This window comes from Lichenostomus cassidix, chromosome 24 (assembly GCF_008360975.1).
Source record: "Lichenostomus cassidix isolate B80296 chromosome 24, HeHo_3.0, whole genome shotgun sequence".
NCBI classification, from domain to species: domain Eukaryota; kingdom Metazoa; phylum Chordata; class Aves; order Passeriformes; family Meliphagidae; genus Lichenostomus; species Lichenostomus cassidix.
The window spans coordinates 1,606,199-1,632,740 of NC_139504.1; the positions used below are offsets into that span (position 1 = coordinate 1,606,199).

The 26,542-nt window shown below is 56.7% G+C and overlaps 6 protein-coding genes across 10 annotated transcripts; 3 read left to right on the forward strand and 3 right to left on the reverse strand.

Annotated features, from left to right (window-relative positions):
- Positions 1 to 630: 630 nt before the first annotated feature.
- Positions 631 to 6,335, reverse strand: DDX25 (DEAD-box helicase 25). Of its 3 annotated transcripts, XR_014856360.1 has the most exons (11): positions 6,068 to 6,335; positions 5,522 to 5,657; positions 5,348 to 5,440; positions 5,132 to 5,234; positions 4,403 to 4,517; positions 3,871 to 4,048; positions 3,003 to 3,240; positions 2,620 to 2,782; positions 2,303 to 2,491; positions 1,445 to 1,747; positions 631 to 1,116 (listed from the first exon to the last, which is right to left on the reverse strand). XR_014856360.1 is itself a non-coding variant. In XM_085081588.1 (10 exons), exons 1-10 carry the CDS (start codon positions 6,303 to 6,305, stop codon positions 1,052 to 1,054), a joined length of 1,518 nt encoding a protein of 505 aa, XP_084937714.1. In that variant the 5' UTR covers positions 6,306 to 6,334; the 3' UTR covers positions 631 to 1,051. The 3 variants fall into 3 exon arrangements, 2 of the variants coding, with proteins under 2 accessions (XP_084937714.1, XP_084937713.1); XM_085081588.1 differs by lacking the exon at positions 1,445 to 1,747 and having other exon boundaries at positions 6,068 to 6,334; XM_085081587.1 differs by lacking the exons at positions 631 to 1,116; positions 1,445 to 1,747 and adding an exon at positions 1,758 to 2,029.
- A 10-nt stretch (positions 6,336 to 6,345) lies between these two features.
- On the forward strand, positions 6,346 to 12,728 carry PUS3 (pseudouridine synthase 3). Of its 2 annotated transcripts, none has more exons than XM_085081594.1 (5): positions 6,346 to 6,388; positions 9,413 to 9,844; positions 10,925 to 11,475; positions 11,772 to 11,962; positions 12,322 to 12,728. In XM_085081594.1, the coding sequence occupies exons 2-5, from the start codon at positions 9,458 to 9,460 to the stop codon at positions 12,609 to 12,611; spliced, it is 1,419 nt and encodes a 472-aa protein (XP_084937720.1). In that variant the 5' UTR covers positions 6,346 to 6,388; positions 9,413 to 9,457; the 3' UTR covers positions 12,612 to 12,728. The 2 variants fall into 2 exon arrangements, with proteins under 2 accessions (XP_084937720.1, XP_084937721.1); XM_085081595.1 differs by lacking the exon at positions 6,346 to 6,388 and adding an exon at positions 6,436 to 6,506.
- Positions 7,552 to 13,294, reverse strand: HYLS1 (HYLS1 centriolar and ciliogenesis associated). Its single transcript, XM_085081600.1, has 2 exons — positions 12,857 to 13,294; positions 7,552 to 8,514 (listed from the first exon to the last, which is right to left on the reverse strand). The coding sequence occupies exons 1-2, from the start codon at positions 12,986 to 12,988 to the stop codon at positions 7,741 to 7,743; spliced, it is 906 nt and encodes a 301-aa protein (XP_084937726.1). The 5' UTR covers positions 12,989 to 13,294; the 3' UTR covers positions 7,552 to 7,740.
- RPUSD4 (RNA pseudouridine synthase D4) lies at positions 13,065 to 16,201 on the forward strand. Its single transcript, XM_085081599.1, has 7 exons — positions 13,065 to 13,223; positions 14,230 to 14,395; positions 14,604 to 14,805; positions 15,025 to 15,118; positions 15,212 to 15,362; positions 15,629 to 15,726; positions 15,866 to 16,201. Exons 1-7 carry the CDS (start codon positions 13,065 to 13,067, stop codon positions 16,049 to 16,051), a joined length of 1,056 nt encoding a protein of 351 aa, XP_084937725.1. The 3' UTR covers positions 16,052 to 16,201.
- PANX3 (pannexin 3) lies at positions 16,191 to 20,547 on the forward strand. Its single transcript, XM_085081593.1, has 6 exons — positions 16,191 to 16,358; positions 17,279 to 17,573; positions 18,251 to 18,393; positions 18,494 to 18,708; positions 18,843 to 19,507; positions 20,315 to 20,547. The coding sequence occupies exons 1-6, from the start codon at positions 16,191 to 16,193 to the stop codon at positions 20,374 to 20,376; spliced, it is 1,548 nt and encodes a 515-aa protein (XP_084937719.1). The 3' UTR covers positions 20,377 to 20,547.
- Positions 19,239 to 26,518, reverse strand: SIAE (sialic acid acetylesterase). Of its 2 annotated transcripts, none has more exons than XM_085081592.1 (10): positions 26,150 to 26,518; positions 24,483 to 24,647; positions 23,275 to 23,438; positions 23,053 to 23,191; positions 22,784 to 22,967; positions 22,385 to 22,494; positions 22,168 to 22,301; positions 21,792 to 21,946; positions 21,517 to 21,712; positions 19,239 to 19,369 (listed from the first exon to the last, which is right to left on the reverse strand). In XM_085081592.1, exons 1-10 carry the CDS (start codon positions 26,205 to 26,207, stop codon positions 19,349 to 19,351), a joined length of 1,326 nt encoding a protein of 441 aa, XP_084937718.1. In that variant the 5' UTR covers positions 26,208 to 26,518; the 3' UTR covers positions 19,239 to 19,348. The 2 variants fall into 2 exon arrangements, with proteins under 2 accessions (XP_084937718.1, XP_084937717.1); XM_085081591.1 differs by lacking the exon at positions 19,239 to 19,369 and adding an exon at positions 20,682 to 21,441 and having other exon boundaries at positions 26,150 to 26,345.
- Between the last annotated feature and the right edge of the window lie 24 nt (positions 26,519 to 26,542).

The window sequence follows — 26,542 nt, forward strand, 5'->3', positions numbered from 1 at the left end:
CACTGCCACTCCCCCGTGATCAAAGCTGGGGGCTTGGGAGCTGGGGAAGCCGGGCAAAGAGCAAGGTTTGATATTTCATCTCCCACTGTCTGCCACGCCCCAGCCCATCAAACATTCATAGGGGCAGCCTTGCCGTAACGCAATGCCAGGGGGCTGGAGCAAGCCAGGGGGGATTTGGGGGTGCACATGGTGGGGGGATCAGGAAACACCCAGCAAAGTCTGGAAAACTATTTGCCATCTCCCACCTCCCTCATTGATACTTTAATTAGAACTCGTTACCAAAATCACACTGTTAATACCAAATGTGAGACTCCCCACAAAGAGGTTTTGGGGTTTGAAATGCCCCAAAGGGTTAAAGCTGGCAGCAAGGAGAGGCAGAACCAAGGCCAGGCCCCCTCCTGCTACCACCAGGTCCTGCTCCCACTGCCACACACCTCTGGCTGTGGTCTCATCACGTTTTTGTCACTTTTTGTGCATGTTTAGCTTGGCTTTGGGAAGAAATTTGGATGAGAAGGGGGCAGTAGCCAACCCAGCAAATGACACCATTGACAACAGTGACCTAATCAAACCCCTCCTGTGAGGGTTGATACATTTCAGAGGATTTTGGTGAAGAAGGAGCCACTCTGGTGATTACAAACAATTCCTTTATTAACGATTAACAAAGGCACAAACACAGCTTGGTCTCTGGAGTCCAACTTCTGTCCTCACACTGCCAGGAACCTGAACACTCGGGATTTCAGGCCCCTGGGGTCCAACCTCTCTCCCCCACTGCTGGGATCCTGAACACCTGGATTTCAGACTGCCAGGGGTCCAACCTCTCTCCTGCACTGCTGGGACCCTGAACACTTGAGTTTCGCCCCGGGATTTGGGATGGCAGCAGTGGATTCCTGCTGCCATCTAGCGAGACGAGGCTTGCTCCAGCCTCTCCTCAGGCAACACAACAAAACTCAACAGCTTCAGGAGGATACAAGAGAACCAGGAAGTTTTCCCCTCTAACTTTTCCTCCTGTTTAGAACCAGAACTTGGATTTGGGAGAACGAATCCCTGCTCCTCACAGAGCTGCAAGCCTCTCCAGCTCATCAATGTCGTATGGATCCACCTCCTTGATTGTGGTCTCTGTGGGAAGGAAAGAGCAATTGTGGGGAGGTCAGTGCAGAGCTCATCCCCCTGAGCTGGTGTGCCCACCACCTGAGTGCCCCATGCCAGCTGAGAAGCTCCCAAAGTGCTCACCGCAGCATTTCCCTCTGCAGGGAAATCAACTAGGAGGAAGTGCAAGGGGAACGGGATCAGCAGGGAAATCAGCTGGGAGAAACCAGGAGGGGAACTGGATCAGGGCAGCAGCCAAGGAACGGCAGCAAGCAGAAGCAGCAACAGGCTGCTTGGCAGCAGCAGTAGCCACAGGCTGAGCTTGGCTTCTGGATGTGCTCCCACTCCCCATTCCCACCTCCACAGCCACACAGGACAGGGAAGGTTCATATCCTTGAATTGCAACACAGCGTGAAAAGCACAAGTCAGATCCCTGGGAGTTCGTCTTCACACTGGCTCCTTCTGGCCATGGCTGTGGTTGGACTCATCCACATGCTAGTTGTTCCAGCTGCTCATTGCTTCTACTGCATGGCAACAATCTTTCCTGGACTATGTAGCTCGTGTCCACTCTGCCTGATGTCTTCCTCAGTCTCACTCCAGGTTCCAAGGACAAGTGGGCATTGAAAGGAACCAAGAGGGCTGAGCAGCTCTGAGGCTGGAGCTGAGAAGGGACACCATTTCCTGCCCATCAGAAGGTGTCTACAACCTTCTTTAGTCTAAAAATTACAGGGAAAACAGGCCCTGGGATTCAAAAAGCCATCAGTGCAGCCATGGCATCTGGCAAATCCCATGAAAATCCTCTGGATGTTGACAAGTAATAATCAATTTCCACTCAGGAAATATGTCCACAGCTGCCATCTCCCCTCCCACAGCCAGGGCTGAGCTGAGCCAGGGCACCAGGTCCCCTGGGACAAGGGCTTGCAAGGATAGGTAGAAAAAATGCCTGAAGGGGGGAAAAAAAAGAAGGTGCTGAGGCATCCTGGGTACTGGTAACGTCCCTTGCAATTTGCAAACAACCTCCAGGGCTGTTTCTTGGGAAAAGCTTTGCCTGCTGGGGAGCAAAAACCACCCTAAAAGCTGCATCTGTCACCTGTTCCCAGTGGGATGAGCCCTGGGGAGAGGAGCAGCCCGACAAGGTCCATTTGCAAATAGGAAATGAGCTGGAGGGGGATCCCCACCCCACCTCCTGGAGCAGTGGATCCATGTGGATACTCACGGAAAAACTCCTCTATCTTGTGCACAAGCTGCACGGTCTCCCTCTCCACCACGCTGAAGGCGATGCCGCGGTGCCCGAAGCGTCCTGCCCTCCCGATGCGGTGCAGGTAAGTCTCAAAATCCGGCTCGCCATCCTGATCCATGGGGAGGCCAAAGTTCACCACGGTGGTGACCTGCTGCACATCAATCCCTGGAAGAGGGGGAAAGGATCCTTTTGAGATACCTTGTCCCACAGGATCTGCTAGGAAGCCCACATGGAATAACAGCAGGCCCGGTGCATTTCAGGCCATCAGAGGGGCGCTGGGTTTCCCAGGATACCTCTGGCACAGACGTTGGTGGCAATGAGGACCTTCTCCTTGCCCTCACGGAAGCGCTGGATGACGCTGGCCCGCTGCACCACGGTCAGCTCTGCCGTCAGAATGGCCACTTGGTGCCCATCCCGGCTCATCTTCCCCGACAGCCAGTCTGCAAGCTTCCGGGTCTGGACATGCAGAGAGAGGATGAGGCCAACAATTCCCCCTCCACAGTCCCCTGTTCCTTTTGAGGGAGCTCATGGCAGTTTTCAACACTCCCCTGGGGTCTGCTCCTTTGTTTTGGGGGTCTTGGGAAGAGCCCACTGTGCCCACACTGTAAAATGATCCATTCCTGCTGTTCCAAATGGGAGAGGGGCAGTGCAGGGCTCTCCCAGGCAGGAGCCTTACCTGGCAGAATATCATGACCTGACCGATGGTGAAGCTGCCATAGAGGTTGCACAGGGCCCTGTACTGCTCATCTGAGCTCTGGCACACCATGAAGTACTGCCTGATGTTGCCCAGGGTGAGCTCCTCCTCACGCAGCTTGATGACAATGGGGTCGGGGATGATCCTCTCCGCAAAGGCACGCACAGGCTCCTTGAAAGTGGCTGAGAACAGCAGCATTTGGCAGCTCTTGGGAAGAGCCCTGGGATGGGGAAAAGGCTCTGTCAGCCCTGGAGAGAGGCTGCTGCCCAGAAGGACAGAAGCCCTAACATAAGCTGATTCTGTGTTGCCTTCATCGGCAAGGGAAGCCAAGAGGGCTGACAGAAAAAAATGGAGAAGGACTTTTTACAAGAGTCTGGAGTGACAGGTAAAGGGGAGAATGGCTTCACACTGAAAGAAAGTATGTTTAGATATTAGGAGGAAGTTCTTCCCTGTGAGGATGATGAGGCCCTGGAACAGGTTGCCCAGAGGAGTTGTGGCTGCCCCATCCCGGAAGTGTCCAAGGCCAAGCTGGATGTAGCTATGAGCAACCTGGCCTAGTGGAAGGTCTCCCTGCCCACAAGATGGGCTTTAAGGTTCCTTCCAACTGATGCCATTCTATGATTCTGTGATTCAATACGAGGCCCGTAATAGCTGAAAGGAAATGTAAGCGAGGTGCAGTCTTCCTGTGTGTCCAGCAGACTCAGTGTTACAGAAAGATGGACCTCTGGACAAGCCTCCTTGGCACCATGGGGACACTCTCTTTCACAGCTCTTTGGTGACAGATTCCTTTAAAGCCAAAGAACAGAGGGGAAAACAGAGAAGCAGGACACCAGCTCTCAGGAATACTCACCTGTGGATGCGGATGCTCTGACAGGAGAGGCCCTGTGTGTCGATCATGATGTCAGCCTCATCCAGCACGAATAAGGAGATCTTTGTCAGGTCCAGGATGCGTTGTTTGAAGCACCAGTCCAGCGTGGTGCCTGGCGTTCCAATGATGATCTGCTCCTCCAGCACTGTACCCTTCAGAACTGCAAGGGAGGAAAAGTCATCTGGCACCCTCCAAGCATGGAGCTCTCCGGTGCTCTGTGTTTTCCCTTGGCTTGCTCAAACTCTGGCTGCCCAGTGATACCTTGGAGGGGTCATCGTGACACTTCCCTACAACCTTGGGGGGTAGGAACCAGCCCCACATGGGAAAAGTGAGTCTGGAAACAGTCAGTGATGGTGGAAAAGCCTCCTCAGCAGGAGAGGGGGACAGACACTATCTTAGTGCCCTTCATGAAGGTCTGGGCAGTCCCTGGTAGCTCCAGGCTCTCGGAGGGGATCCCAGTGCTCCCCATTTCTGGAGCAGTGTTGGTACTCACCTCAGTACAGGCTGGACTCACCTCGGTTTCCCCGGACAGCGTAGTTCACCTTGATGTCAGTGCAGAATTTCCCGATGGTCCGGACCACCTGCCCGATCTGCAGAGCCAGCTCGTAGGTGGGAGCCAGGCAGAGGCACTGGCAGGAGAGCAGAGGAAGGAGCTGTCAGGCCTGGGATGGGGCACACTGGGCAGGGACAGCAGGAGGAGCACACAGCACTGAGGCGCAGGGGATGGGGCAGTGCGGCACAGCTGGAGGTTCAGGAGCTGGGCTGTGTTCCCAGCTCCAGCCAAGTGGGCAGAAAGAAGCTGCTGCTGCTATTTTTGAGGAGGAAATTCCTCTCTTGGAAGCGTGGCACAGCTCATTCCTGTGCCCTACTTCAGTCACCCTGTCCATACACACAAGAGGAGATTTCACATGGTTGGAAACTGCCAGCAATGCTGGTTCTGCACCCAGAGAGGGGACTGGGAGTATCTGACCAGAAACCAGCTGAGTCTGCAGCTGCTCCTCAAAACTTCAATTCCAGGATAACTGAAGCCTGGATTGATCCACACTGGCAAGTCAAAGCACCTCTGTGAGGTGGGCACCGTGCTTTTGGTCCTACCTGCCACTGTGTTGGGCCCTGGTGGTTTATCATCCCACTCCAGTAGGTAAAGTCAGGAACAGGGACAAAACCCAGAGCTCTGCCCTGGGCAGCATCCTCGGTGCTTGGGCCAACCCCTCCTGCATCAACTCTCCCTATCCTGCATTACCTGCGGGTATTTCTCGCTGGCATTGGCTCTGCTCAACATGGCCAAGACAAAAGCTGCTGTTTTCCCTGTCCCTGACTGGCTCTGGGCAATCAGATTTTGGGGCCTGCAAAGCAAAAGCAGCTTAGTGGCTCACAGGGGTCGGGGGTTACTGCTTGGCACCACAGTGCCAGGATGCTGTGAGAAGCCGGGGCTCAGCCGTGCCATGTTAATACTCACGGGTAAGCCAGCATGAGTGGCAGAGCCTGCTCCTGGATTTTGGATGGTCTGTTGAAGCCCATCATATAAACCCCCTGCAACAGCTCCTTCTTCCTGTGGAAACAAAACATCCCAAGACCCCATGTGAAGGAGGCTGGTGGCGCTGGCACCTGCTGGGGGGGTGTGGTAACTCACAGGGGCAGCTCCTCGAAGGTCTTGATGGAAAAGAGTGGGGAGCTGGGGTCTCGCTGCAGGATCTCCACATGCTGCTTGGACTCCACCAGGGATGTGTGGATCAGCTTGTTCATCAGCGAGATCTCCGCCAGCGACACTGGGAAAGGCAGCAACTCCGTAAATAAACAAACGGAATCACTGAATCATTAGGGTTGGACGGGATCTCCGGAAATCCCCCAGCCCAAACCCCCGGCCAGGGCAGGGTCAGCTGGAGTGGGTGACACAGGAATGTGCTCCTGTAGGTCTGGAATGTCTCTAGAGCGGGAGACTCCAGGACCTCCCTGGGCAGCCTGTCCCAACGCCGTGCCACTCTCCATGTCAAGTTCTCCCACATGCTGAGGTGGAACTTCTTGTGTTTTAGTTTACAATAAATGTAACGAGAATCCTCTTCCCACTCCACCCCCTCCACCGCAGCCCCGGGGCTAGCGGCCCTGCCTCCCTCGGGACCCCCGGCGGTCGGCCCATGCTCGGCTGACACCGGGATCCCCGGGGGCCTCCCGGACCCACCTCTCTCCTCATCGTCCGCCTCGGCGCGGGGCGCGGGGGGCGCGGGGGCCGCGGGGAACAGGCCGAGCCCGCGGGCAGCGCCCCGGCCGGGCTGCTTGGGGCAGCGCAGCGCGGCCCAGCGGGAGGCCGAGCCCGGCACCGCGGCCCCGTGCCAGGGGCAGCCCGCCCCGGTGCCCGTGTCGGTGCCCGCCGCGCCGAGCCCGCGGAGACCGCGCAGCCCGCGCTCCGCCCCGGCCATGGCAGCCTCCGTCCCACAGTGCCGGCAGCGCCGGATGGGGCGGGAACATCCGGCAGCGGCCACGGCGGGAGCAGCGGGAGCGGGTACGGCCGGGGGAGCCGCGGGGAGCCGGGCGGCCGTGTGCTGCTGGGCACGGGCACCATAGGGTGGGGAGGGGCTCTGCTGCACACAGGACTCCATAGGGTGCCAACACTCGTCCCCGTAAGGTTTTGCGGGGTTTCTGGGGATAGGCTCCCATGGGATGTTGGGAATCCTGGGGAGTTGGGGACAGGGATCATGGAGGAGGGAGAGGCCGCTGCTGCAGGCAGGGACCCCGTAGGGTTTGGGGGCTGTGTCCCTCCCCCGCAGGATGCTGAGTGCCGGGACAGGAGGGGAGGAGGTGTCCCCAGGGTGATGGAGATACAGGGATCCCATAGGGTTTGGGGGGTCCCTGGGGTGTTGGGGAGACAGGGACCCCACAGCGCAGTGAAGGTCCCCAGTTGCACAGACGAATTCCATATAGTGCCAGCACTGGTCCCTATAAGGTTTTGTGGGTCTCTGGGGAATAGAAACAGCCCCATAGGATAGGGGGGTCCCTAGGGAGTTGGATGACAGAGACCCTGTAGGGCAGGGAGGATCTCCTGCTGCAGACAGGGACCCCCCCAGGGTTTGAGAGGGAACTGAAGGAGCCCTTGGGTCCTGAAGGAGCAGGGAAGCTGTAGGATGCGTGTGCTGTTCCCCATAGGGTTTGGGGAGGGTTTCAAGGGTTCAGGAGGGCAAAGACCCCTTCACAGATGGATGGGGATCCACAGGGTACTGGAGAGCCAGGGACCACCACCCTGGGAGGTCCACTGATATGGCAGAACCGCTGCATCGTGGGGTGACAGCAGGGTCCCCAAGCTTGTGTGTCCCCCATGTGGGATCACCTTCAGAGGATGTTCAGGGGAAGCTGGACACAGAACTCCAGGCTGCAGCTGTCACATGCTTCCCATCATTCCACTCCCTTTTCCAGCCATCTCTCAGAGCTTTTGGGGACCCTTTCCTGCTGCCTTTTCAGTCCATTCCGGTATCTGGGAAAAAATTAATGCTAATAATAGTAATAACACTACTACTAATGCTAATAATACCTTCCTTCCATTCTAATCCTCCTTTATTTTAAAGATTAGGTGAAATAAGGCAAAGGGAGCAGACTTAGGTGATGCAGGGATAAGGCTGGAATGATGGATGTTGCCTGCAGCGTTTCTAACAAACCCACAGAACAGTAAGATACCTTTGCAGATGCTTTATTAAAAAGATATTGCTGAGATGTCACAAAGAAAACCTCCTCCACACCAAAACTTGAAGCATACCAAGGGGATTTTCCAGACTATGGAGGATGCTGAGGAAGAGAAAGCAGCAGGGCTGGGGCTCTAGGAGGAGGTGTTCCAGCGGGGCGTGAGGCAGCAGCGCTGGGGTTCTAGGAGGAGGTGTACCGGCGGGGTATGAGGTAGCGGGCCAGGTCCCGGCGCACAGCCCAGCGCAGGTCCTCACGCGACTTCATCGTGGGCGCCACGTAGTTGTTTGGGACGAGGCGCTTCTGCTTCTGGCACGGCAGCCCTGGCCGTTGCATCTGCTTTCGTATGGCCAAACGCAAGGTGTCATGTGTATCCTCCCCGGGAAAGCAGAATCTCTCCCATTCTTTTTTGTATTTCCTAAATTTGGCCACTCGGTCGGTTCTCTTCACTTTATCACCCGGTGGAACAATGTAGGATGTGGGTGATCTTCCTGGAACGGAGTACTGGAACAGGCTCTCACTCCCAAAATCCCCAAGGAGAGAGCAGGGGCTATCCGCACGGAGCCACTGATCATCATCAAAGTGCAGATACTTCTCCAAGGTGCCACTGGTGGTCTCTAGCTCCCCTTCGGAGATGGTGTCATCCATAAAAGTCCTGGAATGCCGCAGGCTCCATAGCTCAGCACTGTTATCTGAACTGGTGTTAGGTGTCTCATCAGAGACCTCCACCCTTCCATCGGGTCTGTGCCTCAGCACCTTCCTCTTCATCACCAACTTCCTGGTTCCCCTCTGATCTGAGCCAGCAAAGACGGATGCCTCAGCACAGGGATCATCATGGGAATGTGACAGCCACTCACTGTCTTCCCGCCAGGTGCTCAGCTGGCTCATCTCAGCTGCCAGCTGCTCCTCACCCTCTGCTCCTAGCGCCTCCATGATTCCCACCAAACTGGGTGGATTCTGCAGAAAAAGAAACCAGGGTTAATTTATTGCAGCACATTCAAGCTGGCTAAAGATGTCAAAAGGGCTCTGAGAGTTAAGTTTTTGGGTTCAGGGGTGTTGATTTAGGTTGGGGGTGTCCTCAGTACGCTGCTAAACCTCCTGCTGCCAGCAGAAGGCTCTTCCCTACAGTAACACAAACACAACCCCTAAGTTCCTGCTAGAAAACTACATATGTGATATGTGATAAATGATGTCCTGATGGACACAGGGCAGTTCCATGCATGGGGCGAGAGATTAATGGTTTTTCCCTTTACCTCTGCTTCTAAACCCACAATATTTAGTCATGATTTAATCAAGGGACATCCAAGAGGGTGTTCTTCTTCAGAGGAGGGAAGGGCTTGGGCAGTGTGTTCAGATGCTCATTTGTGAGTCTGGTGACAGTAAACCTCCAGCCAGCCCTATGACAAAAAAGGGACACACACATGGTTTCCACTCTCAGCATGGGTTTAGGATCTCTCTAGGGGGATTTGAAAAGCTCTAAGTGTTGCTGGTGCTGCTGGGAACAGTGGGAGCAGATGGTAGGGCGGGATGAGTGGCAGCCGTCAGCACGCTGTCTGCAGCGGGGATGCAGGTGTGAAATGCCAAGGGCTCCGTGACGGAACGTGCTGCTGCTGACAGAGCAGATCCCATCAGCTGGGGGAAGAGGAGTGAGTGAAGAGTACAAAAAAAGAGACTTGAGTGAGATGAAGCTGCCCAAGCTAAGCCCCAGTGGCCCTGCCTGTGCTCCCCCAGGAACACCAAGGGGCTCAGACAATAAATACTGACTGTTGGTAACAGTTATTTTGCAGAACAAGCCTAGAGATCTAATAAAAACCACATAAAAATGCAAATCCACCATTTTTTTCTTTCCCTGCAGACACCAAGGATCCAAGCAACAAACTGACACTCCAAGGTAGTGGTAATGGCTGAGGAGAGCACGACTCCTGACCATGAGCAGCTCCTGAGGAGGGTGCAGGAGCTGGAAGTGGAGGTGAAGCGGCTGCAGGAGAAGCTCCGGGAGGATAAGGAGGGTGCCAGGAGGAAAGAGGCTCCTCCAGCCCCTGGGAAAGCCAGGAAACGCCAACAACGGCCCTTTGATTTTGGTGCCCACAGCCGCAGACACGTGGCACTGCGCATTGCCTACCTGGGCTGGGGCTACCAGGGCTTTGCCAGCCAGGAGAACACCCCCAACACCATCGAGGAGAAGCTCTTTGAAGCCCTGAAGAAGACACGGCTGGTGGATGACAGGCAGACGTCCAACTACCACCGCTGCGGGCGCACAGACAAGGGTGTCAGTGCCTTCGGGCAGGTCAGTATCTCCGTGGGAGCTCCTGGGGGTTTTCCTGGGTGGGATGGAGAAATGATGGAATTACTCTCCCATAGCATAGCTTGGATTTGTTTTTTAAAAGCCATCAGCTCTTAACCCAGGAAGTGAACCTAACAATGGCTTCCTGCATGTGGAATGATGATTTCAGACCACTGAAGCCTTTTTAGCAACATTTTCTCCCCATATTAGTTGAAGTTCTTTTCCAGGGCCCTGTTTTAGAAGGATAAAATGTGTTTTAGGCTGCAATTCCCCAATAGCTCAGGGCTGCCCAAAAAGGGGTGATGCTCTGCCCTTGGCAGGGCCCTCTCAGCTGATTTATCATGCCAACCCTATAAAAACCCCAAATCCCCAGGAACTGGCTCACTTCCTACAGCATCAGGCAGCTGAATTCCTGCACAGAAGGGTCTGAGGGGAGTTGCAGCCAGCAGAAGGGAGCGTGGGAGTGGGAGCTGGAGGGAGGGGAGCAAGCTGGCCTGCTCGGTGGGCATGGAGCCATCCGGCTGGCTGAGACATAGTGGAGAGCACAACCTTGGTGGCTTCACCATAGGGCTGGGTCTCCTTCCTTCCCTCTCAGCACAGAAAGCAAAGCTGGCATAGGTTTAGCCTCAAAATACTCTGCTCTCCTTCACATGATGAGCCACATGAAATCAGGGCATTTGGTGCCTTCTCTTCTGCCACTTCAGCACACGGCACCCACAGTTGGAATGAACTTGTTCCCACACCACGCTTCACGGCCAGCCAGGCTGTTACTGCCTTCAAGTCATCACCTCCAGCTTTGGAAAAAAAAGCACATTATAACCCAGTGACTAAAGCTGAAGCCATTCCGAGACCGTGCTATGTAGGCAGCCTGTGACTTTCCCTCTTTTATTAATGGAATCCATGGCATCTGCTCGGGTCCTCAGAGGCACTCACAGTTCCGCCATGGCAGAACTGCCTGATTGAAGCCACCTTCTTCTGTAGGAGATCCTGGATTCGTTTCCCAGAGGTGTAGGAAGACTTGGCTCCACATGCTGCTGCACTCATCCATCCATGCTCTAATCCTGGCTTTCCTCATTTCTGCAGGTGATCTCCCTGGATCTCCGCTCCAGCCTGCCGGAGGGGCAGCAGCTCAATGGCCACGTGGGTGAGGGGCAGCAGGAGGAGCTCCGCTACACCCACATCCTGAACAGGGTGCTGCCACCCGACATCCGTGTGCTGGCCTGGGCCCCTGTGGAGCCAGAGTTCAGCGCCCGCTTCAGCTGCCTGAGCCGGACCTACCGCTACTTCTTCCCCTGTGCCCAGCTGGACTTGGCACTCATGGACACTGCAGCCCAGCGCTACGTGGGCACCCATGACTTCCGCAACCTCTGCAAGATGGATGTGGCCAACGGGGTGCTCAACTTCCAGAGGACGATCCTCAGTGCCAGAGTGACATGGGTGGACAGAGGAGGAGAAGCCGGGCCACAGGATCCCTTCCGGCTGTGCCAGTTTGAGGTGACGGGACAGGCATTCCTGTACCACCAAGTCCGCTGCATGATGGCTGTGCTCTTCCTCATTGGCCAGGGCATGGAGAGCCCGGACATCATTGACGAGCTGCTGAACGTGGAGAAGAACCCCCGGAAACCGCAGTACAGGTAGGGATTGGTCTGGAAACGCCAGAGCTGCTCTTCAGAGCCGCTGGCAAGCCACATCCCTGCCAGCATGCAAAGCAGTCTCACATGGAAACAGGCTGCCAGTGGCCTCACTGCAATATATCCACTAGGATCTCTGTTTTCTTGCTCTTGGGCAAAGCTTTGATAGCTGTAGTCCTTGGTATTTGGTGAAAATTAAGTCACCCTTTACTGGGAAAGGTTTGGTGAAGGTCAGGGCTGGTTTTGGCAGATGCATTGTTCATGACCCTTTTTGTGGTCCTTCCTGTCCTTGTCCCCAGCATGGCAGTTGAGTTCCCCCTGGTCCTGTATGACTGCGAGTTCCCAGACCTGCAGTGGCTCTACGACCCAGAGGTGCAGGGCTTCAATGTGACACACTTGCAGCAGCTCTGGGCCAGCCACGCTGTCAAAACCCATGTGCTCCGGGACATGCTGGCAGGGCTGGATGCTGCTCCCGTGGCCACCAGAAAAGGTAGGGTAAGTTTGTGGGGTGAGTACCTTGGAATGCATGCTGACAGAGGGTAGGGTTAGATGGGATATTGGGAAGGAGTTCTTCCCTGTGAGGGTGGGGAGGCCCTGGCACAGGTTGCCCCAAGAAGCTGTGGCTGCCCCTGGATCCCTGGAATTTTTGAAAGCCAGGCTGGACAGGGCTTGGAGTGACCTGGGATAGTGGAAGGTGTAGGGGGTGGATAGCAGGGGGTGGAACTGGATAAGCTTTATCCAGCTTTATCCTTCCAACACAACCATTCTGGGAATTACAGAGGGTTAACTGGTTAAAAAAAAAAATGAAAGGAAGAGGTAATTAAATGTTTTTTTCCCATGATGTCACAGGTCCAGAAAGCAGCCCTGTGCCCTGGGGAGAGCTGCAGCCCCCACTCTGCAGCCAGATCAGCGGCTTCGTGGAAGGGGTCCAAGCCCGCACCTACAAGCCGCTGCTGGCCCGGCCCAGGTGCGAGGGGCTGGAGGCGCGGATCGAGCACTTCGTGCGGAGGGGCCGCATCGAGCCGCCCCAGGGCGCGGGGCTGCCGGGGGATTGCGCCGGGGAGCCCCCCGAGGGCAAGCGGGGCAGCAGTGGAGCCCCCGAGCAGCTGCCCAAGAGGGTCTGTATGGACACCGAGTGACGGGGCACCTCGGCACGGGGGCAGCTGACGCTTCGCCCTTATTTTTTTATTACTGTTATTGAAAAAAATGCATTTTTTCAGTGCTATTTTTTATAAATCTCAAGAGACCTTGTGTAACGGTGTTGTATTCTGGCTTGGGGGGAATGGGAGGGGGCTGAGCGCCCTCAGCGCGCAGTGAGGCAGCACGGGGGGATTGCCGAGGCTGCAGTGGGCTGGGACCCGCCACCCCTCCCGCTCCCCGGTACCTCCGGCACCTCCGGCCCGCCGCGCCGCTCCCTCCGCTCCGTTGTGAGCCGCAACCGCCGCCGCGGTTTAAACACCCCCGCGCGCCGCCATTGGCCAGCGCTGCTGTCGCTCAGCTGGCTACGCCTTCCCATTGGACAGGCGCTCCGCCGTGCCGCACCCGCGGCGCCGCCATTGGCCGGCAGAAGGACGCGGAGAAGGAGGCAGAAGATGGCGGCGGGCGGCGGCGCGGCGAGGCGGTGTTGGCGGAGCGGCGCGGGGCTGGCCCGGGCGGTGCGTGGCGTCTGCGGGAGCGGGCGGGCAACGGCGGCTCTGCGGGCGGAGGAACTGGCGGAGCGGCTGCGGAGGAGCGAGGGGAAAGAACGAGAGGTGAGCGGAGTGCGGGCCTCTGGGCTCGGGAGGCTCTGGACTACAACTCCCGGCGTGCACCCCGCTGGCCGTCACGGGGAGTAGGGCTCGCGGGTGAGAGGGGTCGTGTGGGACGGGATGAGAAAGAACATTCAGTGCCACCCTCTGCCATGGGCAGCGACACCTTCCAGCAGGCCAGATTGCTCCAAGCCGTGTCCAACCTGGCCTTGGACACTTCCAGGGATCCAGGGGCAGCCACAGCTTCTCTGGGCAACCTGTGCCAGGGCCTCACACCCTCACAGGGAACAATTTGTTCCCAAATATCCCATCTGTCTTCTGTCGGTGTGAAGCCATTCCCCCTTATCCTGTCAGTCCAAGCCCTTGTAAAAAGTCCCTCTCCAGCTCTCCTGGAGCCCCTTTAGGCACTGGAAGGGGCTCTAAGCTCTCCCCAGAGCCTTTTCTTCTCCAGATGAACACCCCCAGCTCTCCCAGCCTGGATCCAGAGCAGAGGAGCTCCAGCCCTTGGAGCATCTCCATGGCCTCCTCTGGACTCTCTCCAGCAGCTCCAGGTTCTTCCTGGGCTGGGAGCCCCGAGCTGGAGGCAGCTCTGCAGGTGGGATCTCCCCTGAGCAGGGCAGAGCGGCAGAATCCTCCCCTCCCCTGCTGCCCAGGCTGGGGGATCAGCCCAGCACAGGGAGGGTTCTGGGCCAGGACATATCCAGCTCTCACCCAGCAGCACCCCAAGGGCTTCTCCCAGGGCTGCTCTCCATCCCTTCATCCCCTTCATGGATTGATCCTGGGGGTTGCCCTGACCCAGGTGCAGCAACTGCCCTTGGCCTTGTCGAGCCTCATGAGATTCCCCATGGCCACTGAATAAGCTTATCCCAATCCCTCTGGGTTCCATGCCATCCTTCAGTCATGGAGCAGGAGCACATGGAAGGCAAGCAAGTTGCTGCAGGTCACACTGCAGGTTTGTGTGAAGGTCAGGAGCTGTTATTCTTCACCACTGGTGTCTCTCTCTCCTCAGATCCCCAAGGACCCGACACAGCGATGGCTCCGGGAACTCACTGCACTGAGCCAGCAGCTGCAGCAGGTTCACCCCAACGTCCTGGCCAAGATCCTCAAGCAGAGAACTGTATATCAGAACGAGGAGATTGTGGTGATAGACAAACCATATGGGCTCCCTGTGCATGGTGAGGGCAAGTGGGGAATGGAAATGGGTCTGTGGTGCTGACAGGGATCCTCTGTCTCTGCCCTTCCTGTGCTGGGGTTTCCCTTCCCAGGGAGGATTCCAGGGGCTTGGTCACTGTCAGATCTTGGCCTTCCCCTCACAATTTGGGGTGATTTAGGGTGCATGGGGAGTACAAGAGGTGAGACTCCTTGCTGCCCTGGGTCACACAGGTGGCCCTGGTATCAAGAACTGCATCGCTGATGTGCTGCCCATCTTGGCCAAGATGCTGGACAACATGAAAGCTGACCCCCTCCACCTCTGCCACCGCTTGGACAAGGAGACCACGGGGGTGATGGTGCTGGCGCGGAGCAAGGAGGCAGCAGACAAGATCCGTCTGCTCTTCAAAACCCGTCAGGTGGAAAAGATCTACTGGTAGGAAAGGTCTGAGTGAAGAAGAGGCTGTGAAGAGGGTTTAAGAAAAGTGTGAGGGGATAATCCCTGGGCTGTGGGGGCTTTGTGGAAGCCGGGGGTGTTGCTTATCTTCCCCTCTTCAGCACCATTTTATGGAATGGGTTCATGGGAGAGGGGCTGAAGGGAGGGTTCTTGTCCTGTGAGAGCGACACCCTGCAGACCTCTGCTTTCCCTTTCCAGGGCAATTGTCCTGGGGGACCCAGACCCTGTTGAGGGCATTGTGGAGATCCCCATTGTGGAAAAGGAGGTGCAGAGCCACCAGTCCCACTACAAGGTGAGTCCTGTGTTCCTTTGGCTGCCATTCTGGCCAGGCAATCCAAGCATCCCCTCCTGCCTCCCCCAATTCACCCAACTCACCACCCTTCAGATGACTCTGGCTCCCAACTACCGCCTGTGTCCAGAGGATGGGAAGGTGATGAAAATCCGCAAGAACCGGAATGCTGAGAGTGCAGTGACTCGGTACCGCCGGCTGGCCAGTGCCTCTGCCTGCTCGCTGCTGGAGCTCCAGCCCATCACCGGTGAGTGAGGCCTGCCTGGGTATGCTGGGGCTGCAACTGCTCTCTGTGCAGTCAGCAGCAGCTCTGGAAGAGGGAGCTTGTCATTAGACAAGAGACTGGAATCTTTTTTGGGACAAAGCTCTGGGAATAAACCCTGCTGGGGTGATGCTTTGCTGCCAAGCTCTTTGCTGGCTGCCAGCGATTTCGGCATGGCATTGTCCAGCGCTGAGTGCCAAGGCCTGGCACAGCTGGATGTCACCTTTCTCTTCTTCCCCTTTTCTCCTTAGGGGTGAAGCACCAGATCCGGGTTCACCTGGCCTATGGCTTGGGGTGTCCCATCCTGGGGGATCACAAATACTCGCACTGGAGCAAACTGGCGCCCCAGGTAAGGCAAGTCTTGCACTGGGGAGCAGCTGGAGCTGGATACAGCCCCTTGTGTTCCCCAGCTCCTCGTGGGCTGGGGATTTCAAGTCCCAGCTGAAAAGCTGCAGTTTTGAAGGGAACATTTTCTGTCCCTGCTGCAGAAGCTTCCTGAGCTCACCCTGAGGAGGCTGAAGCTGGAACAGAGCAAGGCTCGGCACCTGCCCCTGCACCTGCATGCCCACCGACTCTGCCTGCCCCTGGGCCAGCCCTTAGACTTTGTCTGCAAGCCACCCCTCTTCTTCCAAAAAACCCTGAGGAAGCTAGAGCTGGACATCCCTAAGGACTGACAAGGCAGGACTGGAATGGTGCCATGTATCTCTGCTTCTCCAGCACGTGGCAGCAGCTGTGTCCACCTTGGAGCTGGTGGTGGGGTGAAGCCTGCTCTGTGCTGGTGCTGATGTTGCTGGATTCAGAGTGGGTGCCTACATGTACTTCTGGCCCAGGAAAGCAGCTGGACACACTGAAGAGCCTCTAGACAAACAAGACTGGATGGAAGTTGGGCTTTGCCTGATCCGTTTTTTGAACTTGTCTCCGAGCAATAAAAGCTCCAGTTCCCTCGAGGGAAGGGGTTGTGTGTCTCTGTGCTCTGACCAGGTGGGCATCAGTCCCTGTGTAGGCTTGAGCAGACCTGGTTGCAGCCCATCCCAGATTTTGGAGCTGTTACTCATCTTTCCAGAAATGTTTAGCTCAGATTTGGAGAGTCCCTTCATCGGAAAATCCTTCGAAAGTGCAATTTGGCAGTGGGTCTGGGTTTTTATTGCTGTACTGAGAGACTGCATGGGGAGTTCCTTGGCTGGATTGAGCAGCTCTGGGACTGCCCAGCTCCGTGCTGCCAGCAGCATTGGTGTGGGTTTCTCAGCATCATGCTGCTGGGAGAAACTCTTCTGATCTACTGGCCCTTCAGGTACCCCATCCCTTTTTTCTAGAACCCCTTATTGGAATCCCTTGCCCTTGGGAGCTTTCCTTAGAGCCACATTCCTGCCCCTATGCCCTGAGAGGGAGGCAAGTGGAGGGATTGATGATCTGGGGAATTGCAGCTGATGTTCTGCCTCAAAATTGTCTCATTTTGTGCCTTCTGACCTGTCCCAGGAGCTTGGGGTTGGGTAGCGGGATGTTCTCTGGCCCCTCCAGCTGGTTTGGATGCTGGAAAGGGCTTTTTGTACCCCATGGGGCCACCATGTACCTGACTGGGGCTTCTTGCTGGGGGGGAAGGCCCAGTCCCCTGGCTCCCTGCTGAAAATAGCTGGGGACTCCCATGCCCTTGGGCCGCAGCGCCAGAAATCTGTTGGCTGATGAGAGAGGGACATAAAACCACGGGGAGCCAGGAGCAGCTGTGGCCAGGCAGGAACGCTGCCCTGTAGGAATGCTGTCGGGGGAAAGCTGCCTTCCCAGCCTGCTGTCTTCCCAGCTCACTGCTGTGGCTGCTGGGGTGGGTTTTTCTATTTCTATTTGTGAAAAGGCTTCCCCTGTAATTACGAGGTGATTTAACTCCCTGTCTGAGCTGTTGTTCACAGCTGCCGGACACAGCGCTCAGCAGGCTCTCTGCAGGGACTCCTCAGCCCAGCAAAGTTGCTCCTCAGTCACACCTCAGGTGGCCCTTGCCAGTGTCTCCTCTTCCTCGCTTCAAAATGTCCCTTTCACACACGGCTGCCGAGTACATGCTCTCGGATGCTCTGCTCCCGGATCCCAGCAGTTCCCGAGCCAGGGGTCTGCGGCTGGAGCTGCCGAGTGATCGCCTGCTGAAGTTTGTCACCGTGGGGCTGCCCCTCTGCCTCGTCTCGCTGGCTTTCGCCCGGGAGTTCTCTACTGGTGAGTTGCAGCATTTCCAATGTGTTCTTGGGGTCATGGGCAGTCATCAGTGGTGGTCTGGTTGTTGTGGCAAACCCCTTGTATCCTTGATGATGTCGTGATCCAAAGCAGAACAGCCTGGAAGTCCTGTTTTAGGAGCTGTTCTGCCTCGTGGGTGTTTATTGATTGTTTTAATGGATCATAATTCACTAGGAGAGCCTGGGAACTGCTGTGCTAACCCCAGGAGCAGCACTGAATCAATGCCCAGCCTCAGCTGCTTGTGCCCAGCACCTTTGGGTGCCATGGGCTTCTTGTTTCCATGGAGGAAGAGGAGGAGGAGGAGGGTGCTGGCAGCACAGAGAGATGCATTTATAGTGCATTGTGACCTCAGGCTAAATCTAGCCTCGGCCAACATCCAGCTGCTGTCCCCGAGGATTTGGTTTTACTCCAGTTTCTGGCTGGTCTCTAATTCCCTGCACTGTGTACACACCACTACACACAAACGGTTTATGTTTGGGAAGAGATGGAAAAGTCCTTGCTAGAAACACAGCAGCTCCAAAATGACCATGAAACAGGCTTTTTTTAATTCAAAGCAATGCCTGAGATGTAATTACCCTCCTGTAAGGCATTGGCTCGTGGCTGTGGAGTGTTCCTCCACCCTCCAGGGCTGAGGTTTGCTCTCCTCCTCCTCACCCCAGGCTCCCAAATCAGCTGCTTCTCTCCCACCAACTTCACGGGGAAGCAGTCCGCCTACACTGACACGGCTTGCTGGGACTCCCTCATCCACCATGGCTTTGACGCTGAGGGACGTGCTGTCACCAAGTCCCTCTGGGCTCTCAAGGTAGGGTCAAAGTCACATCTGGCTGCCCCTGCATCCCGCCTGGATGTCCACAGCAAGGGCAACTCCACATCCTCAATGACCCTTCGTCTTCTTTGTGCAGGTTTTCCCCTACTCGCTGCTGGTGGTGGCGGTGCTGATGTACCTGCCCTACCTGCTGTGGCGTTACGCCGCTGCCCCTGCCCTGCACTCTGACCTCCTCTTCATCATCGACGAGCTGGATAAATCCTACAACCGCTCTGTGCGCCTGGTGCAGCACATGAAGAAGGTCCAGCAGGCCAGTGCCGAGCCGGAGCGATTCTGGGAGGAGTACGAGAGGTGAGGCCAGGCCAGGTCACCGTGGCCCTTGGAGTCCCTCCATGTGGCATTGTGGCTGCATCCAGGATGGACTTGGGTGAAATGGTGTGGTTTGGTGGGTGGCTCTTACTCCCCCTGTGTCCCTCCACCCCCAGGGCCCGCCGGGAGAGATATTTTGAGTTCCCCTTGCTGGAGCGGTACCTGACCTGCAAGCAGCACGCCCATGCCCTGGTGTCCATCTACATCCTGCGGAACCTGCTGCTGCTCCTGTTCCTGGCTGCCACCTGCCTCTACCTGGTCTTTCTCCACCTTAACATCTTTTTCCAAGATGAGTTCAGCTGCTCCATCAAAACGGGGCTGCTCCAAGCAGAGCCACACATCCCCCCTCTCATCCCCTGCAAGCTGGTCTTCTTCTCCGTGTTCCAGATCATCAGCCTTTCAGTTGGCAGCGTCTATGTCCTCCTCATCCCTGTTGTCATCTACAATGCCCTGCAGCTCTGCCAGTGGGACAAGGGGCTGCTCTCTGTCTATGAGATGCTGCCTGCCTTTGACCTGCTCAGTCGCAGGATGCTCACCTGCCCCCTCAATGACCTCAACGTTATCCTTCTCTTCCTTCGCGCCAACATCTCCGAGCTGACCTCCTTCAGCCGCCTCAATGCCGTCAGTGCTCTGAAGGAAGCCACTGCCAACAAGGAGGACATCGACACTGTCATTGATTTCATGACACTGCTGGCTGGGCTGGAGACTACCAAGCCCAAACACCAAGCTTGCACCCCCGAGGCTGAACACACTACAGCCCTCTCCAATGGTGCGGCCCTAGGTAGGCTTTTTGGGTAGAGACAACTTCTTCCCTCTTCTCTTGGTTCCCACACTACCAGATCCCACCCTGGAAATGTGGCTGGACCACCCTAAATCCTTTGCCAAGACCTTAAGGTGTTTGGGGCATAGTTGGGGGTCACTGTGAGGGCTGACAACTCCAGAAAGGGGTTCTGGCATCCAGAATGTGATGCTACTGCGATCCAAGGCGTGGGCAGGGGTTGCTATAGGAACAGCAAGCCAAGAGATTGCCACTTAAATCCAAGTTCTGGGCAAACTGCGGGGCTGGGAGGGTCCCTGTTTTTGGCAACTCATCCTGCTGGGAGGGGGGTTAAGAATTTTAGATCCTGGGGGGCTGGTGCCAAGAATGCCATGCCTGCCCCCTTCTCCCATTCGCATGGGCACAGTGGAGCTATGTGCAGAGATGGAGATGGGTTCCAAGACAGGGTTCCCAGGGCCTGCACTGCTCCCTGTCCCATGTGCTTTGGGTTTTGGGGAGCTGGATACCTCCTTTGGGGTCTCACAGGGACCCCTGGTACCCATGGCAAGCGGTTTCCAGGCTCTGCGAGACAGCCTGGCCCCACAGGCAGGAGCCGAGAGGCCTGGGCTTCATTCCTGGCCCTGAACACACAGTCTGAGCTGTGGTTTAAAAGAATCCACAGACTGAGCTGGATTCCGCATCCTTGTTACCATGGCAACCCAGGGCCAGCACAGCTGGCTCCTGGGCCAGTTGCATGGTGCTGGAAAAAGCCCAGATCCTAGTCTGCCATTGCCCAGCTAATTAACTGCCTGCTCTTCCCCCCTTGTCTAGAACCAAAGCCTGGAGTGGAAACGATGGGAAAAGCCTCACGGGACTCGCTCGGCTCTGCCTGACCCAGAAGCAGGGAGCAGGCAGGGATCCTGTGATCCCAGGATCCACTTTTCTGACACAGCTGTACTTCAGCAGCTGGGCTGAGCCCACCTGCTCTTCCTGCACCTGCCCTTGACCTTCTTATGTACATTTGTCCAGCAAAAAGGGTTAAACAATCCGTGTTTTGTGCAGAACCTCTCAGGTCTCTTATTCTAAGTGCTGGGTGCCATGCTGTGCCTCTTCCACACAAATTTCCCTGCTGTTATGGGAAGGGGTGGGGAATGGAGGATTAGGGATGCTTCTCTGAAGAAAAGAAAGGATCCAGGAATAAAATGAGGTGGTTTATTAACTGTTTATTAAGAGAGGGAGGTGGAAGGCACTCGTGGCCCTCCACAGCTCCCTGTCCCAGCCCAGCCTTAGCGTTTTTGGCAGAGCTCCTCTCTCCCCCTCTCCACCCTCCATCCTGGATCCTGTGAGCACCCTGCCCTGGGGATCAGCAGTCTGTGCCCAGAGAAATGGGGTGTCTGGAAGGCCACGACCAGCTCCACAGGCAAGGGAGCAGCAGTGAGGGGTTCAGCTCCCAGTGGTGTGTCCTGCTGCTTCTCCTTACATAATTTTTCATATATTTAATTGTAAATTGGCTTTTCCCCTCTCCCCATCCCGAACAGCCTTGGCTTGAGTCCAAAGAGGAGCTGAAAGTTGTTTAATTAGTAAAGTAGTAATCAAGCCTTTGCTTCCCTGGCTCAGGAAGGGACAGTGCCAGAAGCCATGACTGCTTTGCCAGAGGCCTGAGCTCACTCATCTCCCTAATTTAGGGGGAACCTGGAACTGGGGAAGAGCAGCAGCTCCCTCCCTCCAGCAGCCTTCCCTGCAGGGAGGGTGTCCAACAGGAAGGGGGGTGCAGGCAGCCCCTGGGGGTTGTAGAGGGGGCAGGCCTGGTACTCACAGGGCCACTCGGCCCAGGCATAGCGCAGGCCCAGCACCAGTGTCCCGCAGCCACTCAGGGCCAGTGTCACCATACGGGACCCCACTGCCACCACTGGTGCCGGCAGCCACCGGCACGGGGATGCCTGACTGGAGCAGCACACCTGGGGAGGGGAGAAACCCCCATCAGTGTTGTCTTCCCATTCCCAGCTCTTTGGGGAGGATTTCCCAGCCCTCACCTCAAATGCCTGTGCGTCCCTCTGACGGCAGATGAGCTCCTGGCTGTAGGTGACATTCATCAGCCCGCTGGTTACCTCCAGGATAGCCCGGGTGGGATATGGTCCCTGGAACACGACGTCCTTGTCCCCGTACGCCACAGCCCTGGCACCCAGCAGCAGCCGGTGTGCCACATTCTGCTTGTCCCGGGGATGGATACTGCCAAGGAAGAGGAGGAAGATGGGGTTGGTTCCCAAAAACTCCATCCCTACGCCCTCATCCCAGCCCAGGACCTCACCTGCCATAGGGAGAGTGCTCATCGCCCAGATCCATGGCTACAGCCATGAAAGTGCTGGGCATCCTGGCATTGGGAACAACCCCCAGGTCGGCTGTTTGGTGCCAGCGGAGCCGGGCAAAGCTGTCATCTGCACTCTGATGGCGATAGGTGGACAGCTGCGAGGCACAGGGGAAATGGGGGAGTGGCTCAGCTCCCAAAACTGGCTACTGTGGTCCCTGCCTGGGATTTTCAGCATTTGGCAGGATACGTCCATGTGTTTACACCATCCTCTCCCTGCTGCCAGCTTGGAAGTGGCCTCCAGTGTGGGAAAGGGTGGATAAAGCCTCCCTGGGCATCCCCACAGGACGGTGGAGGTCCTGCCTCTCACCCCCCACACCTGCACGAAGCCGAAGGGAAGAAGCGGCTCTGTCTGTCCTGCTGATCCAGCGTGGAAAGCCTGGCGCCAGTCAGCAATGAGCGCAGGGAAGGTGCAGTTGTACTGGTCTGTGTGCAGGAAGGCATTGGCCTCACCTGTCCACCAAAAAGAGGGGCTGGTGAGAGCTCAGTGGGACAATAGGGGCTGCTTTACCCCAGCAAATAGAAATGGGGCTTACCCTGGTACCAAGCAACACCCCGCAGGGTCATGTTGAGCAGTGGGTGGATCATGGCGTTCCAGAGCACAGAGGGCTTTTGTGGGCCAGAGAAATGCTGATGTGGGGAGGTGCTGGAAGACAAAGCTATGCTTAAAGGGGGTGCAAAGCACAAGGAGGGCTTCAGGTTTACAGCAAGCACCATGACAAAGGGAGCTCTGGGGTCCCTCCCTTCCCCCTCAACCCACCCAGATGTGCCTTATGCCCTTGGCATGGGATAGGATTTTAACCCGAGGGGCCATAATGATGCATAGAGGAGGCAGTAAGGCTCCAGGAGAGGAGGTGGGGTGGGAAGGGATGAGAATACTCCCCAAAAGCAGCGTGATACAGGGCAGGAGGTATTTCCAGAGCACCTTTTCTCACCTCCCCACGTCCTCCAGGAGGCCACACGCCTGCAGAGCCCGGCGGGAGGACCAGGCCTCGATGGGGGTCCCCCCCCAGGCCACCTCCACCAGCCCGATGGGGGACCCCAGAGCCTCATACAGGGAGCGCCCCAACAGCCAGCACACGGCCGAGAAGTAGGTGAAATTCCCATGGCCCAGGTTTTCTGCTCAAGAAACAGCAGGCTGCAAAGGGCAAAAATGGGGAAAAAGCCATTTCCAAGCTCTCTCTTGGAGGCACACTGCACTCACCAGCTGTTGGAATGGACCATGGCAAGTCGATCCGCTGCAGGTCCTCCAGCTCAACATCAGAGTGGGTAGGTGCCGCAGCAAAGATACGAACATGGGGATAGCGAGTGGCAGCGGCAAGCTCCTGGCTGGCATTGGCCACCTGAGGAAGAGGCAGGAGCATGCAAGGCACTTCCCTGCCTGATCCCTACCTGATCCTGCCTCATCTGAGCTGTGGGGCCTTACCTGCAGGACCGTCATTGCCATGTTGCTCTGCCCGCTGCAAAGCCACACATCTCCAAAGTAGATGTCCCGCAGTGTCACGTTCTCCAAGCCCTGCTCAGCTGTCAGTGCGTAGGGACCACCCCCATCCATTGGGTCCAGGACAGTTGTCCATGTCCCAGAAGGTCCTGGAGGAAGAGGATGGTGCTTATCTTCCACCACCCTTATGAAGACCTCAAGACCTTTGCCAGGACGTTGGATGAGCAGCCAACAACCAGTGGGGAAGGACAGGCAACTGGGAAAACCTTCCCCACCACAGAGACAGGTTGGGGAAATGGATTTCAGAAGCTCTCAGCCATCAGAGGGACCTTTCTCCTGCAGGAATTTAGGGGTTAAAAAAGAAAATCTGGAAAACAAATGTGTGTCAGAGCAGAAGCTGCTGGGAGGAACTGGGATTACAGGAGCAGCTTGGTGTGTGTGACACTGAGATGTCTCCGACTAATTTTAGAGGTGCCGAATCGAAGCGTAAAGATATTCTGCTGGAGCTTAGCGTGGATTTTCTGGCTGGATCCTGCAGATCTCCAGGATCGCTGCGCTCCCACAAGACACCTCCAGGCTCTTCAGCTTGTAGAGGTGCCCTTGGGCAACACTTTCAACCCCCCAAAGGTGATGAGCTCCCCACCAACTCTTCGCAGGAAGTAGCTGGGATTTGAGGTGCCCCTGAGCCCTCCCAGCCCCCAGGAGGGCTCTGCTTGCACAGGCAACATCCTTCAGGGCTTAGAGATCCCACAGGCTCCTTCAAGGGGGCACAGATCGAAAAAGAAGCCAGGAGTGCTCTGGAGATTCCTCAGAGATGGTGTGGACAAGGAGAGAAGCTAAATTCCCTCTCTCCCCTCCACAGCCTCATCCCTCAGCTGAAGCCTGTGTGGTGCCACCCACTCCAGCAGTAGCTCGGCTCCTGCTGGATGCCCACGGGATCTGCTGTTGGGAACCAAAGTGAGCAAAGGCTGGCGCTGGTGGGGAGGGGAATGGCTGAACCACCCCTGGCCTCCAGGAGAGCACGAGCTGGAGATGTCACCATCACCTCTGCAGCCCCAAGGCAGCAGTGTGACAAACCCAGTGGTGGTGACAAACCCTGTCTCACCCTACCATCAGCTCTGATTTGGGCTCGGACAAGTTCTTTGGCCACCAAAACCTTTGGCCCCAGTTTCTAGGAAAGGTCTGGGACTGACCTTTCACTTGTGCTCTTTTCTTCATGATGATGAGGCCACCATCCCCTGAGAGCGTCACAGTGACCATGGCCCTCGGCTGCCCATGGCCCCACACCACAGCCCCTGATGGCTTCTTCTGCAGCACCATGTGGTCACCATAGTAGGAGGCAAAGCCAAGCATTCCCCCTGGAATCAGCAAACAGCACAAACATCAGCTCTGAGAGGAAAATACCCTCAGCAGGGCCTCTGACACCCTCTTAAACACAAATTATTTGAGATCCCACTTAATTTACAGCTTCCTGGTCAGCCTTAAGGTGGTTAAAATCACCACAGAGCTGAGGAAGAGGCAGGATTAAAAATCTGCAAGAGGGAATTCACCTCCCAAAGCACAGGGGGCATGTTACATCTTGTGTTACACAGATTTGAATACAGATTTTGGTAAAAATTCCTCTAATAACAGCATGGGAGTGCCTCTCCCAGCCCAGCCTTGTTAATAAATGTTCTGAAGTATCTTTTCCCTGGGAAAAGAGTATGTCAAGAGGTGGGATGGGAAACATCGGGTGTGCAGCATTGGCAAAGGCACCTTCAGTGCGGATGGAAGCAAAAGACTCAGCTCTGGCACCCCCAGAAGCCCCATTTTTGCAGTGTGAAAAGAAAATCATGTTTGAAAAGGAGGTCAGGGGCAACTTTTGAGGGGTGATCTGGGCAGAGATCCCCAGTGACCAAATCGGAGCTCAGGGAGCCTTATCTCCTCCACAGCTCATTCTAGGCTGGGTTTAAGGAAGGAAAGGAACGACGTCCTTGGCCCCTCAGGAGTCAGCTGCATCGCTGGTCCCACTGCCTCATACCACAAGTCTCCGGGAGTTATATAAAAAACAAGTCGGAGGAGAAAAAAAAAAATTAAAACTGAGACGCCAGGGAAGAGTGGAGGCTATAAAAAGCAGCTGGGAGGAGGGAAGGGAAGAAGAAGGGAGGAGGGAAGGGAGGAGAGCCCACGAGACACCACCGAGGAGCTGCATGCGGCTCCCACCTTACGTAAAGCATCATCCCACGGCATCACTGCTGGGCCAAGGGCGTTGGGGAGGGGCTGGGGGTGTGAAGGGTGTCAAAGTGGGACTCGGGATGCCAAGGGCATTGAAGTGGGGCTTGCAGGGATGCCACAAGTGTTAAAATGGGACTCAGGGGGTGCAGAGGGTATCAGACTGGGGCTCTGGGAGTGCACAGCGCTTTGAAGCAGAGCTTGGGGATACAAAGGGTGTGAAAGAGGGGTGGTGGGTGACAAGGACATCAAAACTGGGCTAAGGGGGATGCCAAAGGCATCAGAGTGAGGCTGGGAGGGCACCAAGGGCCCCAAAGTGGCGCTCAGAGTGGTGCCAAAGCCATCAAAGAGGGTCTAGGGGTTCAAAGGGCATCAAAGCAGGGCTGGGGGGCGGGTTACGGGGGGTGCCAAGAGGGGTACCTGAAAAAGCAGGGCTGGGGAAGCGCCAATGCACATCGGGGTGCGCAAAGGGCACCAAAGCAGGGCTTTGGGGGGGCTTAGGGAATTCCATGCGCATCGAAGCCGGGCTGCTGTGATGCCAAGGTGCCCCGAAGTGTGTCTCGGGGGAGCCCCGCTCCCGGGCCTGGCTTCAGAGAGTGCCCGCGGGGCTGGAGGCTCGGAGCTTGACCGCATTCCCCCAGCCCTTTACCTGCCGCCGCTGGAGCCAGAGCCAGAGCCAGCAGCGCCAGCAGCGCCCACGCCGCCATCCTGGGGGGGACAGGGGGCTGTGAGGGGGCCGGGACCGCCGGTACCCACCGGTACTCCCGGCCCTGCCCCGCCCCGCCCCACGGGCGGCCCTACCGGGGGTGCGGCCTGTGCGAGTCCGCCGGTGGGGGGGCGGTTGCCAAGCGACGGCGTCCGCACCGCGGCCGGAGGTGGTGCCGGTGCGGCCCGGGCCGGGTGTGACGGGGAGGCCGAGGGGAGCAGCCGGGAGCGCGGGGCCGAGGGCTGCGGGGCTGCGGGGAGAGCCGGGGGACAGCTGAGGAGCGAACCGGGGCTCCTCCGGGCCCGCTCCCCCTCAGGCCGGGACCGCGCGCGCGCA

Coding starts and splice junctions, on each gene's coding strand:
- RPUSD4 (XM_085081599.1), top strand. CDS start 13,065: ATGGCGGCGGGCGGCGGCGCGGCGAGGCGGTGTTGGCGGAGCGGCGCG. Junction 14,396..14,603: donor ATATGGGCTCCCTGTGCATG/GTGAGGGCAAGT, acceptor TGGGTCACACAG/GTGGCCCTGGTATCAAGAAC. Junction 15,363..15,628: donor GGAGCTCCAGCCCATCACCG/GTGAGTGAGGCC, acceptor TTTTCTCCTTAG/GGGTGAAGCACCAGATCCGG.
- SIAE (XM_085081591.1), bottom strand. CDS start 26,207: ATGGCGGCGTGGGCGCTGCTGGCGCTGCTGGCTCTGGCTCTGGCTCCA. Junction 23,439..24,482: donor GAAAAGAGCACAAGTGAAAG/GTCAGTCCCAGA, acceptor CTCTTCCTCCAG/GACCTTCTGGGACATGGACA. Junction 21,947..22,167: donor TTCCCTTCGGCTTCGTGCAG/GTGTGGGGGGTG, acceptor TGTGCCTCGCAG/CTGTCCACCTATCGCCATCA.
- DDX25 (XM_085081587.1), bottom strand. CDS start 6,305: ATGGCCGGGGCGGAGCGCGGGCTGCGCGGTCTCCGCGGGCTCGGCGCG. Junction 5,658..6,067: donor GGCGGACGATGAGGAGAGAG/GTGGGTCCGGGA, acceptor TGCCTTTCCCAG/TGTCGCTGGCGGAGATCTCG. Junction 4,049..4,402: donor CGCTGTCCGGGGAAACCGAG/GTGAGTCCAGCC, acceptor CCTCCCTTGCAG/TTCTGAAGGGTACAGTGCTG.
- PUS3 (XM_085081594.1), top strand. CDS start 9,458: ATGGCTGAGGAGAGCACGACTCCTGACCATGAGCAGCTCCTGAGGAGG. Junction 9,845..10,924: donor GTGTCAGTGCCTTCGGGCAG/GTCAGTATCTCC, acceptor TCATTTCTGCAG/GTGATCTCCCTGGATCTCCG. Junction 11,476..11,771: donor CCCCGGAAACCGCAGTACAG/GTAGGGATTGGT, acceptor CCTTGTCCCCAG/CATGGCAGTTGAGTTCCCCC.
- HYLS1 (XM_085081600.1), bottom strand. CDS start 12,988: ATGGGAAGGCGTAGCCAGCTGAGCGACAGCAGCGCTGGCCAATGGCGG. Junction 8,515..12,856: donor GCGGGCCGGAGGTGCCGGAG/GTACCGGGGAGC, acceptor CTTTTTCTGCAG/AATCCACCCAGTTTGGTGGG.
- PANX3 (XM_085081593.1), top strand. CDS start 16,191: ATGTACTTCTGGCCCAGGAAAGCAGCTGGACACACTGAAGAGCCTCTA. Junction 17,574..18,250: donor CGCCCGGGAGTTCTCTACTG/GTGAGTTGCAGC, acceptor TCCTCACCCCAG/GCTCCCAAATCAGCTGCTTC. Junction 19,508..20,314: donor CTCCAATGGTGCGGCCCTAG/GTAGGCTTTTTG, acceptor CCCCTTGTCTAG/AACCAAAGCCTGGAGTGGAA.